The 14015-nt window shown below is 38.7% G+C and overlaps 1 protein-coding gene across 1 annotated transcript in view; it reads right to left on the bottom strand.

The window, feature by feature from the left end:
• Positions 1-14015, bottom strand: part of DNAH6 (dynein axonemal heavy chain 6) — a gene marked incomplete at its 5' end in the record, with an annotated part of 237936 nt that overhangs the window by 157107 nt on the left and 66814 nt on the right. The window contains 6 exons of the mRNA XM_080813644.1: positions 1191-1410; positions 3895-3991; positions 5753-5933; positions 8108-8227; positions 9624-9716; positions 10408-10620. Coding sequence (XP_080669770.1) covers positions 1191-1410; positions 3895-3991; positions 5753-5933; positions 8108-8227; positions 9624-9716; positions 10408-10620 — 924 coding nt within the window. The remainder of the gene's footprint in view (positions 1-1190; positions 1411-3894; positions 3992-5752; positions 5934-8107; positions 8228-9623; positions 9717-10407; positions 10621-14015) is intronic.

Raw genomic sequence — 14015 nt, 5'->3', positions numbered from 1 at the left:
AAAAAGGAGTATATGTGACTACACTGACTACACGAATTCCCTTACTTTCTTTTCCTACTTACTGCCATTTGATTTTTGGCCTCAACTATTCCTCTAAACCTGGTAAGGTCATTAAGGTTACCAATGTTCTTTCAGTTGTCAAGTCCAAATGATATTTTTCAGTCCTACACATACTTATTTCTTAGACTTCCAGTGACCTGACTGCCTTGCTTGTCTGGGTCTCTTAGATCTTCCACCTTCCCTTTAACTTTCATGTTTTCCCTGGATCCTAGCTGTGGTCCTCCCCTTTCTCTTCTTCTGCATTTGTGATGAGTAAAATCTTTTGCAAGAGAGTCAGTTCAGGACAAGTGAAATGTTTATAGGTTCCTGCCACTCTTGTGGATACATTTCCTGCTCTAACTGGACTGAAATCCAGTTAGATCCATGTCTCTGCTCCATGTTCTTTGGCTGCTTCTGTGTGTGTGTGTGTGTGTGTGTGTGTGTGAGAGAGAGAGAGAGAGAGAGAGGTAGGTAGGTGAGGGGATAGAGAGAGAGAGGGAGAGAGAGATTTCTCTCTGTGAAGTCCTGTGGTTCTCTGCAGTTTGCTAATACATTCACTCCCTCAGTGTTTACTGCACGCCAGGCATTGTGCAGTGTCCTGGATACACCACTGCCAACAGTGACAACTAACACTTTCATAGCACCTGCTGGGTACAGTTCTGAGTAATCTACATAGAATTATATGTTTTATACACACACACACACACATTTCAAATACTATTTGAAAATCCTCAGCATCTCATTAATCAGGTACTGTTACTATTCCTCATTTTATAGATGAGGTTAAAGGATGGGACCTGGTTCCAGGTGGCCAGCAGTAGACCCAGCACTCTTACCCAGCTCACTCTTCTGCCTCTCGTGGAGAGCTGAATAAGGCTGGGCTCCAGTTACCTCCACTCTGTTCCCAAGAACAAACCTCTGTTATCGCACTTACTGTGGTACTTTTCAATCGTTTGTTTGACTGTAGCTCCACTAGACCCCTTTGCGGGCAAACATCTCATCTTCGTTATCTTTGAAACTGCTGAGGCCGCAGAGTATGACGCGGTAGCCCATGATGAACATTTAGAGTGACAAGAAGTACACTTCTACCCTCTACCCTGGAATGGCAACAACGCTTTCCCTTTCCAAAGCATAAACAAAAAGCACCTTACCCGTTCTCCTTCTGGTGACAGCATCGCTAAAATATCATTAGTGTAAATCTTTTCTGGCTCTCCTTCCACACCAGGAATTTTTCCTTCAGTAGGAGGCATGACAGCAAATTCAAGCTTTGAAATGGAGTCAAAGCATTTCCTTAAGTGTGGCTGCACAGCTTGAGGATTTCGTGTCTGGGCCAGAATCTCCAGAAGCTCATCATTTGACAAGAAGTAAAATCTGGATTAAAGAAAATACTTAAAATATAACTTGAAAGTGTCGACATGAAAGATAAATCCCTTAGCCATATCTCTTTCCCAGTCACCGATTTCCTGAACTTCCAACCTTCTGGTCCTGGGTTTCCGGGAAGACCAGGTGTCTCCACAGCCGTTATGGAGACTAGAGTGGCTGCATCTCAGACATCTAGAATTAGTGCCTGACACACAAAAGATAGATACTTCTCAAAAAATTATAAAAAAAATGCCAGCTCTTTCTATGACCCTGATTTGTTCTAGAGTGAAGATATAGTATTTGTTTTCCCTAGAACCTAGCCTTAGTACCTTACATGTACCTGCTTTTAATACCTAATGTGTTGGGTAGATGGATGGGTGGTTATAGGAGCTTTATTTGGTTCTGTGAATATCCACATGTGGGCCATGCTGGTGTGATCCTGCGTGGCATCTTCTTAGATCTTGCCCACCAGGGCCATTTGGAGGCACAAAGACACCACAGGAAGAGAACTGGAGAGGGGGCGTACCTGGATGCCCAGGGATGAGGGAGAGGAATAAGGGCCTGGTCAGAGAAGACAGTTCACCTCTAGAGTGGAGGAGGCTGCCTATGAGAGACCCCTTGGTTTAGAAGGGAATGGATGGCAAAGAGCCCACGGCAGGCCCCACGTGGAAGAGAGGGGGTCAGGTAGGTCAGGCTGCTCTGCTGCCTTGCCTCTCTTCTCCTTGCCCCAAACCTGGAGACCTCAGAAACCTAATAGGGAGAGGGGCGGGTTGGTCCCCACATATCCTCATTATCACTAAAGCTTTTAGACCTGCAACAGGCTTGGGCAGAGAAGGGGGAAGTTTTCACTTTGAAAAAAGTTCAGAGTTTTATTATTAGAGATCATTTATTGGGTTGAGGTGACAAGAGGTTTTTTATTATTATTATTATTATTATTATTATTATTATTATTTGAGAAGGACCAGAAAATTCATGAGGTCTGCTTAAGATTTTGTCCAGGGGCAGGAAGAAACCAGTCCCTGGCAGGGAATGCAAAGGTGGTTATTAGTTAGAAATAAAGATGCTTTTGGTTGGACTCTATCAGTCCTGCTTCTTTACCATCCAGTAGTAATTAATTTGTGCCCATGCCTCTCTTTCAACTAATGAAACAGACAACTATAAAGACTGGACAATGAGCCCTGTGAGAGCAGGAACAGTACTGTGTTCATCTTGCTACCAGGAGCTACCTCGGTCTGCAGCTCACAGTATGTCTTCATGAAAGCCTACAGGGTATATCAACACCACATAGAGCCTCCTGACAGAACACATATAGCAGAACTAGTTCATGCAGTTCTAAGCAAAAGAACAAATAAAAGCGGATGCTTTTCGGTGGTCAATATTATCACAGGTAAATTTGTTTCCAGCTTTCTTTAAGTATCAAAGGTAGTGTAGCTACCTTTGGGTAGCTCGCCCAAAGGTAGGGAGCTGGCTTTGGGGGACTCAAGCTGGGAACCACTGTTTTAAGAGTGAAAAACAGACAAAAGGCACATTCCAAACCTCAAACTCTTTCATCTTTCTCCATGTTGCCTGAATTGATATTTTAGTAAGATTTGTGTGTATTCTTAAAGCCTGATCACTTCTGTTAAAACTCAACTAAATCTTCCAGATCTTGGATTTCTCATGTACACACGTACCCAGTCCTGGTCCCCAATAACAACCCCTCTCAACCAAGTAACCCAGATAAGCACCTACCCCTGGCTGCCACTGTGCTTGTCCAAGGACGGGCTTTAATGGCCATTTCCTTAACAACTAACAGGAAAATACCAGGGAAGATGAACCATTTTGCCAGTGTCCCCTGTCTTATAGTACAGTATGCCCTAATGATTGAAGTTGGGAGCTTTGGCTATCATCACGTAGTTTACCCTGGTATTAAAAAAACTATATTATAATGGTTTATTTACATGATTATCCACCTGTTAACCACGAGCCCCATTAGGGCAGGAATCCAGCCTTTTCTTCTTTGTATCTTCAGCACTTAGCGTAACATTTGGTATGTTTTTGGAATAAAAAGATGAAAAAAAAATTTCATTTGGACTTTGTGAAAAGATCTCTTAGACAACTTCTCCAGTGACACTCTTAGGTTACTGATTAATCCAAAGAAACCTGCTCAGGCAAAAATGTCCTCTGACTTTCGCATGCACATCTATGGACACACACACAGGCAGACACACACATGTGCACCCAACAATGAAACAATGCTGAGACAAAGAATCTCTCCGGTACCTTGGGTACTCACCCACTTAATCCTCCACCAAATACTTGACCTCTATTCTTGAGCCTTACACTCCCCAATCAAGATATCAGCTGGACTGATCGGCCAACTATCATATCTTTCTTGTTTCTTGTTCTGGTTCCCTGATGTTTTGAGGTTATGGTTTCTTTTTAAGTATACCCTTTTAAATTAATGGATAGTTTTCACTACTAAAAATATCATAGGTTGCTTTATAAACTTACCTTGGAAAGATGACTCTTTTTGATTCTAAATATGCCTCTAGACACTTTTGAATTTGGTCAAGTAATGCATTATTATTTTGAAAAGTCTCCAGAAGTCCTGTTTATTGGGTGGGAAAAGGTAATGGTAAAATTATGTTAAAATAAATAGAAAATACCATTTTAAGTGGAAGTAAAATATGACATTAACATTCTTTAAAGCTTTGCCTTTATTTGATAAGAAATGGTCGAAAAAACAAATTGTGGGAGGTTGGCTAACAATATTAACTGTTACTTTTAATAACATTATCTAATATTAATTTTAATATTTACCACAGATGAACAAGTATTCAACCTGCAACAATTTTTAGCTGGCATACCCCACTTTTTTGGTGCACGAACCAAAGCCAAACCCAAGCACAGACCGTTGTGCACGCTAAGTGCATTCTCACTTTGGGGCTTCAACTTGCCTTTCACACCCTCCCTCAGATTTGCACATGTGTCTTACTCCCCCTTTCCTGCTGCTTTCTGCTCAAATGCCACTCAACTGTGTCAAAAGAGCTCTCCATCTCTCTCTCTCTCTCTCTCTCTCTCACACACACACACACACATAGCAGTGCCCAGCTATTCTCTAGCTCCTTATCCTGCTGAATTTTCTTTCATAGCTTTATCATCACTGAAATGACATAGATAGGTCCACACTTCTTTATCTGAAATCCATAGGACCAGATGGATTTTGGAATCATATATATTGTTTTAATTTCAAAAGCTATGTAACAAGTCCAGTGGAGACTGTGGCAGCACTCTGTAATCACCCACAGTAATATTTTTGCACCAAAAGGTTTGATTATGCATGTGGTAGGCAGAAGAAAGGGTGATCAGAGATGTCCACGTTCTATTCCCCAGAACCTGAGAAAATGTCAGTGTATATGGAAAAAGGAAGTTGGGAAATGTGACCAGTGATCATGGGATGGGGAGACTATCTTGGATCATCTAGTGGGCACAGTGTAATCAGAGGGGTCCTTCTAGGAGGGAGGCGGGAGGGTAAGAGGCAGAGAAGGTGGTGTTAGGACAGAAGCAGAGCTGGACTGATGCAATTGCTGGGTGGAAGGTGGCTAGGAGCCAAAGAATGCGGGTGACCTTCAGAGCCCCAAAGTTTAAAAGTTTTCAGTTCCATCACACTGTATAGTTTTTCCTTTCTGTTTATTTTTATGTAAGAGTCTTTGGGCATACCCCAGCAGCCTGCCTCTGCTTAACAGGAAAGCTGTCTGGAGCTATTCACCAGAAAAAGTTCTATGTTGCAGAACAACAAGCAAGCTTGCTGAGGCTTTGATAAAGTTGAATAACCATGGACGTGCACGCACCAATGCTTTGATTCCCTATCCCTAGAAATAGCACTTATTAAAACACGTTTCAATCCTGAGATTAGAATCATAACTTGTGGTAATATTTTCAAATGTTTTTCATGAATTAATGAAAAATCAGATGGGGACATTTTTATGGTTATAAGTCTGAGAGCTTTAGCAGAATGGGTCAACTGAATGTGAATATGTATCTTGTAGTCAAATTGTGACACGCAGGCCTCACTGATACTCTGTGGCAGAATCCCCAAATTATAAAAGGAGCAGAAATAATCAGATTCTTGGGTGCCAAAACTATGAACTAAGCTGACGAGTAATAATAACAGTGATAATAGTTAACAACAACAGCAACAACAGTGCTCAGTTCACATTTTTCAGCAAGAGTGTTGGATGTGCTACAACTGTTCTTGGTCATCAATGCTGACGAGAATCAACAAGGATTGAGTGTACCCCCATATTGCCAGAATCTTATAGATGGTTGTAAACTCTTTTTATTTGTTTTTTAAAATTTTGTTTTATACCTGGTTGAGTGGCTGCTCGAAGAGCGTTAGGCAGCCGGTTCACCTTCCTCATGATTTCTTTCCACGACTTATCCACTTGCAGGAACATCTTAGCCTCGGCAGGCAGCTGCCTCTGAATATCGGGAGCATTAAAAATACTTTCTAGGTAGAGCCAATTTCTCTGACAGGTTAGCCACTCTTCCTAGGAGAAAAATGTGGGCATCATCAAATTTTTCATCCCAGAAATGCAGAGTTGGGACCTAATTCTCATGGTCCTCTGTGCCTCCTGCCAGTGCGTGTGTTGGCCCAACATCCGTGAGAGTTTCTCACTTCTCACTCTGGATTTGGGGTTATGCCTGAGCCCTAGTGTCACAAGCGCTCCCTGGTTTATCTCAAGTCTCTTACTTTCCAGTTAATTATTTGGATAGTCCCCACTATTTGGCACTTTTTTAAGGGCCCCCTATGAAAACATTACTTTGCTCTATAGTCCCTCCCTTCATAGGGCTCAGCCATCAGTAGAGGAGGCTGGACAGGGGTCAGATTACAAGGGGTTCATCAAAGAGGGTAGATTCCTGAAAATGATATCCATGAAACAAAGTTGGAACAAAAGATCTTTTCTTACCTAATGCCTTTATTATTGCACAGATAACTTTTCATATTAGAATATTTAGAAACCTGGGGCATATGGGTGGCTCAGTGGGTTAAGCGTCTGCCTTTGGTTCAGGTCATGATCCCAGGGTCCTGAGATCGAGCCCTGCATTGGGTTCCCTGCTCAGCGGGAATCCTGCTTCTCCCTCTCCCTTTCCCACTCCCCCTGCTGGTGTTCCTACTCTCGCTATCTCTGTCTCTGTCAAATAAATGAATAAAATCTTAAAAATAAAAAAAAGAATATTTAGAAATCTAAGCATAATTAAATCAAGCTAAAAAATCTGCATTCTAAGAAACAGATTGGATGGGAACAAAGTAAGGTCAGTATAAATGGATTCTTTGTTCTACTGTGGGATAATCTGAAGTAGAATAAAATAAAAAGGAAAGATGTAACACAAGGAAGGGTACCAAGGAGACTTCAAGCAACAGTGTGTGTTTTTCCAGTAAATACGAGATTGTTGTGGTACTGTGAGAGGTTGTCTAAAAGCTGTGAATGCCTGAAACTTAAAAGCCTAGGTGTTCTCTGCCTGAGCTTAAAGCTGTTGCCAGCAAAGGTTTAAGCCAGTTAATAAGGTCCCAAAGTTGCCTGCCATTTTGGGATGAAAACTGGTTGAGGAGAGAGTCTTTCGCTGGAGTGTATGCATAGGCAGATTGTTCTTAGAGGTGCTAATTCTTCTAATTGACAAGAAGACCCTTTCTTTTCCAATTAGAAAGTTTTAAATATCAACTGGCTGAGGTACTTAGGGAGGGAAAGAGGGTGGTTCAGGGGGGAATGAGAATAGCTGAAGACGAGGGCACATATTCTTAGGGTGAAAAATTCTTCGAGCTTCTCTGTTTTTTGAACTTTGAATTCTGAAACCATTGGTGGCAGGATTCAGTTAGCGACAACACAAGTTCATTGAATCATTTCAAGAGTTGAATGATTTCAAAACTCCTGGTCTCAGGAAAAGGTTAAGCTTTCATACTAGGGCAGTGATCACCTTAAAACACAGAACAAAAAGAATTTTTTTAATCTTAGGAATTGACAAATACCAAAAATGCTATCTTGAATCATGATACCCATCAGTATTTCATATCATCTAGACCAGCATCTAGAACTCCATTATAAAATCTTTTCAGACAAGTGCTAGTTTTTTATGAAAACTTTGTTTAAATGTAAACTTCATATCACATTGTCACTTTTGTCTCAATAAAACTATAGATTTATAAGTAAACAAAATATGTGGGCAACATAGAGTAGCTGAGGATGACCTGCACCCAAGAGCCAGCAAGAAATTGAAGCCCTTAATCCCAGAGTTGCGAGGAAATGGTTTCTGGGAACAATGTGAGTGAGCTTGGAAGGGGATCCTCCTTGAGTTAAACCTCTGATGAGAACCAAGTCCTGGCCCACATCTTGATTGAACCTTTGTGAGACCCTAAGTAGGAGATTCAGTTAAGCCATACCTGAACCCCTGACCCACAGAAACTGTGGAAAAATAAATATAGATTGTTTCATACCACCAAGTTTGTGGTATTTTGTTTCATGGCAATAATAATTAATATGATATGGCATAATCATATAAAGAACTTAGTATATTTGCATTTTCCTTACATTTGAATATAATAAAATGTCAACAATTAAGTCTTATTTCTAAACTATATCATATTTAAATGATTAAAGAAATGATTTCTAAAGTACCATGGCTCTCCAATTCTCTGAGTGCATGAACTGAAACTGCCTTCACTCACCAGTGTTTGATTAAATAAGGCAAGTTGTTTCTGCCAGTCATCCACTCGTGTTTTCAATGGACCAACATAACGTGATGAGGCAATGGTTGCAATGTTGATGGTGCTGTCATCGAGAAGGACCTTTAAACAAAGAAGAAGAAAACATGCAGCATCATGAGTTTGTGCTCTCAAAGATAACTACGATGTTTAATCCCAAGAGTCCACTCGAAGTCCAACTTTTTGAATAAATAGCCTCGTCCCACCTACTGTTTCCTACCCATCCGCTTCCCTTCCTTATCCACTTCAGTGCCTCACAACCCGCTCTCATGTTCTCTCAAATGTCACCGAGAGGCTTCTGATTGCCGAATCTTGCCTATTTCTGTAATTATTAATGGCACATTTTTTTGTTGTTGTTGTTTGGTTCAATACTCTTCTCCTCTCTCCCCGTACTTTAAGGTATCTGGTTCCTTCTTTATACCATTTGGTCATCTAAGCCTTCATTGCTCAAAGTACTCAAAACTTGCAAAATTAGGTATCTTCTCTATCCAGTGAAACATTGCTTTATCTCAATTATCTTGAGGAATAGGGAAATTGAAATCATTCATATCAAGGTTAGAATGACTATAAACAGTTTTCCCTCTACCTCCTTCCCCTACTTTTCCCCTTTACACTACAGCAATCCTTACAGAACACGTGAATTCTAAAAAAGGTGTCTGTTAATCTAAAGGATTTTAATTGCCCTATTTAAATTATAAATTTCTTGAGAGCAGATGTCCCTTCACCCAGCATCACTTGGCCTGCTACTACCTGACTTTCATCTTAGGTTTGCTCTCTTGTCTACCGCCAACATTAACATCTGGTCTTGCTCTTCCAACCTACACCTGGCAAAGCCATTTCATCATTAGTTCTCGTATGGGTACACCCAAATGGGTCAAGGCTTTGCTTTTTAAATTTGGCTGTAAGACACAGATCCTTTTGCTAAACAAATATGTGTTTGAATTTTAAATCATTTAAGAATATTTCGAACGCATGGATTAGATTTATTTTCTTTCATTTTTCATAGAGTATGGCCATCTACTCCTAATCTTAAAAAAATTAAGGTGAACTTAGTTTCTTCGTGCGATATAAACCTGAAATGCTTGTTCATGTTTCTTTGCCTCATTTAAATGGTTTGAAATGCCTTTCATTCTCATCTATGTCTGTCAAATACCATATATTCTTTAAGGTCCAGTATGTCTTGGCTGGTCTAGGAAAGATTCTGTGATCACTTCAGCTTATAAATTATCTCTTGCTTTTCTAAACTTTTCAACTGTTAAGTATACAATTATAATTCATATTTATGCCACTTTTATTGCTTTGCTAATACTTCATGTATAAGCATATCTGTCAATTATTCATATTCATATTTTGCCTTTCCAATTAGATTTTTTCTTAGTAACTCTCATATTTCATTCCTTCATCATAATCTCCCATAGAAGATTCAGGAGTAGGTCTGACCAATCTTTACCATGGGTTTTCAATAACCCAGTTACCCTACCTGTATATCATCTGTGCCACCCAGGATAAACACATCTTTGGAGTCACGGTGAGGGAGAACGACGAATTCTGTTGTTTTCCAAGAATCTTCCACCTTAGAAATAATTTAAGTCTTAGGATACTGAAATTAATTTCTGTTGAGGTACTCAATAAATGCATGTAGAATAAAATAAGTGAAAACTCCATAATCATCCCATTTTCCTCTTTACTGCCTTTAAAATTCTTGAAATCTTCTTCCTGGTTAAATGACACTGATATGCTAAATTTTATTGATGAACATTAATACATATAAATAATGTGTGATATGTTAATGTCCATCCTTTACCACTTTATGCCTTAAATGTAAGGAAAATATTTCTTTTTACACAGGTGATTTGTGGGTATGTGTGTATTTTTAGGGTATGAAGGTAAGTAGCTTAAGTAGGGAAGACTCTTCATTGTCTTGTAGCATTTCATACTGTTACTTTTTTCTGGTAGTTTGAAAGATGATGTATTTTGGTATAAAAGATCTTCCTTGAAATGTGGTTTTCATATAAGCCTGTAAATATCAAACTTTGTTGTCATCAAAGTGGGCTATAAACTAAGTGGAAAGAGGATACTGATAAAAGTGTTGCTGACAATAATAATGATAATAAACGTAAGGAAACAACAGAAGGATGACTGATGAGAAATTGAGAGCTGCAATGATGAAAAACCCATATAGATGAATCCAAAGTTGGTGATCTTCATGCTAATATGAAAACCTATACAGTCCTTGATCTTCACAATATATTTTCCAGATTTACCTTTTTAAGAATTGTTTCTAAGGCAGCTTCTCCAGAAGCCTGTCCAGAAATGTCCTGGATTTCTTGGGCAAAATCAAAAACATGCAACTCAGAGAGCTTCTCCAAGGTTAATGGAATTTCAAGGTCCACCAGGGAGGCATCAACTGTTTGTTCAATAGCTGCCCAATGTCTTGACTTCAAAGTTGGGTTCCTCAAGTCAATGATAACTGGAAGCTGGAAAGCAAACAGTCTCAAAGGCACCATGCTTTTTATCTTTTTTTTTTTTTTAAACTATAGATATACAAGTTTATCTCCCTTTTCTTTCTTTCTTCCTTCCTTTCTTTCATTCATTAACATATAGTGTGTTATTAGTTTCAGTGGTAGAATTCAATGATTTGTCAGTTGCCTATACTACCCAGTGCTCATTATGTCAAATGCCCTCCTTAATGCTCATCACCCAATTACCCCATCCCCCTATCCACCTCCCCTACCTTAAAAACATAGCCCAAGGCTTCTGATTTCAATTCAGGAATGTGGGGAACTGGAAAGAATACCACTTGTGCTCTTACAAAAAGAAAATCCTGGGCAAACTGAAAATTAATGACTTCTAATGATCCCATCAAAAAATAGAGGTTGGAGGGCAAACAACTAACTCAAAATTTGGGAAGAGACTGTTATCTGTAGATTTCTCCACAGCAAAAAACAGGACTTGGGAATTTGTTTACCTAGGAAAGATGCCTTGGGTTGTCACTTAAGCTAGCAAGAAGATTCAGTTAATTTAAAAAATAAGTTGCTAAAAATGGAAAAAAAAATTGCTAAAGAGTGAGAGTACGGTAGCATAAGGATGTGAAGTCTACAAACACAGAGGTGTTCACAGGGAAGACTGGGGAGAATCCTAAGAAAATCTACCTTATGGTGCTGGCTGGGGAGAGGGACACAGCAGCCACTACTGGAACTCTAATCAACCCATTTCTCCTAGTTTTCATATAAAACAAATGACTTACTGTCAGGAAAACGAGCAACAAACACTGCCATTTTAAGGCATTGTGATAACCCACTATAGATTTCTGTATATCTCGGGAGAAACAAAATTGGAAAAATAAAAGCTCTATTCATGGGGGAGGGAACGAAATACTCTCTAGGCTCATTATTACAGATGGAGGAGGGGCAGGAACACCAGTGAAGGTCAACAGTCTGAGAACAAGAGACACAGTGCCTTGCTCAGATGGAGGCTTAATCAGAACACAAATGGAATGCCCCTCCTAACCTCTCCCACCAGGCTAACAAATATTGAATAAAAATAACTGGAATACAGACTGATTAGCTGCAAGAAACAGATTCTTTCTGGGGACAATACATAGGGAGGACCCAAGGTCAGGGAGAAACAAAAATTGAAAAAATAATCTTTGGCAAATGAGCCCAAACCATAAACACAAGGTATCAAAAGAATAATATGAAGGCTGTAGTATACTGAGGGTAACCATAGCAACATCAAACCTCAAATCTAGCCCAATTCCTTACTAGATTTAACATAACATGCCACCAAAAAGCCAAGTAGGAGGAAAGGCACGCTCATTTTCAGGCATAAGAATTATTTACTTCAGTATCTAGGGTACTACATAAGATGCCTGGCTTTCAATAAAAATGTCAGAACTATATAAAAAGCTAAGATAAACATACACTTAAGAAACAAGCAAACAAACAAACAAAAAACCCCCCACCAGACTCAGATATGACACACAATGTTGAAATTAATAGAGAATGCAAAATAATTATAATTAACATGGTAATGGCTCTAATAGAAAAGGTAGGCAACATAAAATACCAGATGGGAAATGACAATAGGAAAATGTAAGCTGGTAGACCTGGGTGGCTCAGTTAGTTAAGCGTCTGCCTTTGGCACAGGTCATGATCCCAGGGTCCTGGAATCGAATCCTGCATATGGCTCCTTTCTCAGTGGGGAGCCTGCTTCTGCCTCTGCCTGCTGCTCCCCCTGCTTGTGCTCTTTCTCTCTCTCTCTCTCTCTGACAAATAAATAAAATCTTAAAAAAAAAAGATTGAAGCTATAATTAAGAATTAAATAAACATTAGAATGGAAAAAGGTAGCAAGAGCGATAAAGAATGTCTTTGATGAGCTTGAAACAGCCAAGGAATCTGTGAACGGAAAGATAAATGAGTAGAAATTCCCCATACTGACATGTGAGAGAAAATAGCGGTTAAAAACCCAAAACAGTAAAAAACCAAAACCCAAAACCACAGAGCGTCCAAGAGCTACAGGACAATATCAAATGGTCTAAAATATGCAACAGAAATCTCAAAGAATAACATAAATGGCTGCATTTTTCCCCAAAATTAAAGACAGATACCAAACCATAGATCCAAGAAAATCAGAGAACACGAAATGGGATAAATACAAACTGTAAACAACAACAACAACAACACACACCTGGGCATATCACATTATAAACTGACAAAAATGAAGAAAAAGAAATAATCTTGAAGGCAGCCTAACCAAAAAATACCATTATCTACAGAAGAACAGGGAGAAGAACTATAGCAGATTTCTTGTTAGAAAACATGCAAGCAAGAAAGCGATGAAAGGATACTTTTAAATTGCTGAAAGAAAAAACAAGACCTGTTGACCGAGAATGATAAGTTTATATTATCATTTAAATTATCATTCAAAATAAAGGATAAAGAATTTCTCAAAACTGAAACTTAGGGAACTCAATTGTTAGCATACCTACTCAATAAGAAATATTAAAGGAAGTTCTTCAAGCTATGAATCAGAATCTTAGATCCACACAAAGAAATGAAGACTAGAAATAGAATAAAGGCAAAATAAATTTCATTTTGTTTCCTATTTTGATTGTCCTGAAAGATGATTATATAAAATAAAAATAGCAATATATTATTGCAATAATATATTATATTATATTATATTATATTATATTATATTATATTATACAGTATTATATATAGCATTATATATAATATATAATGTTATAATATTATATTATAATATATTGTGCATATAGTATATATAAAGGTAAGATACAAAAAACCAAAATGATGAGGTACATAAAAGGGACACAGAAGTCAAATGAAAGAGCTCTCAATAGCCAAAGATGTAAATATTTAAGCAAACAATAAATAATGTACTATTGCATTATAATCCAAATTATAAAGTAAATATCCATGAGTTCATATTGACATAAATAAACAATTGAATGGGTGGTTGGATTACTAGACAGATAGAGAACAGATAAATCTGTACAGAAAGATACAAATTACCAACATCAACGGTGAAAAAGGGGACTCACTTCTGATCCCACATTTTTTTTAAAGATTTATTTATTTTTGAGAGACAGAGAAAAAGAGTGAGAGTGAGTGAGTTGAGGGAGCAGCAGAGGAAGAGAATCTTCAAGCAGACTCTCTGCTGAGCACAGAGTCTGAAACAGGGCCTAATCCCACAACTCATGAGATCATGACCTGAGCCAAAACCAAGAACCGGACATTTAACTGACTAAGACACCCAGGTGCCCCAGATCCCACATACTTTTAAAAAATAATAAAGAAATATTATGCCTCCATCAGAAAGGACGAATACCCAACTTTTGTAGCAACAT

This window comes from Martes martes, assembly GCF_963455335.1.
Source record: "Martes martes genome assembly, chromosome: 9".
In the NCBI taxonomy this organism is placed as follows: domain Eukaryota; kingdom Metazoa; phylum Chordata; class Mammalia; order Carnivora; family Mustelidae; genus Martes; species Martes martes.
Note: the sequence above shows the minus strand (reverse complement) of the source record. Positions and strands in the feature narration are given on the sequence as shown.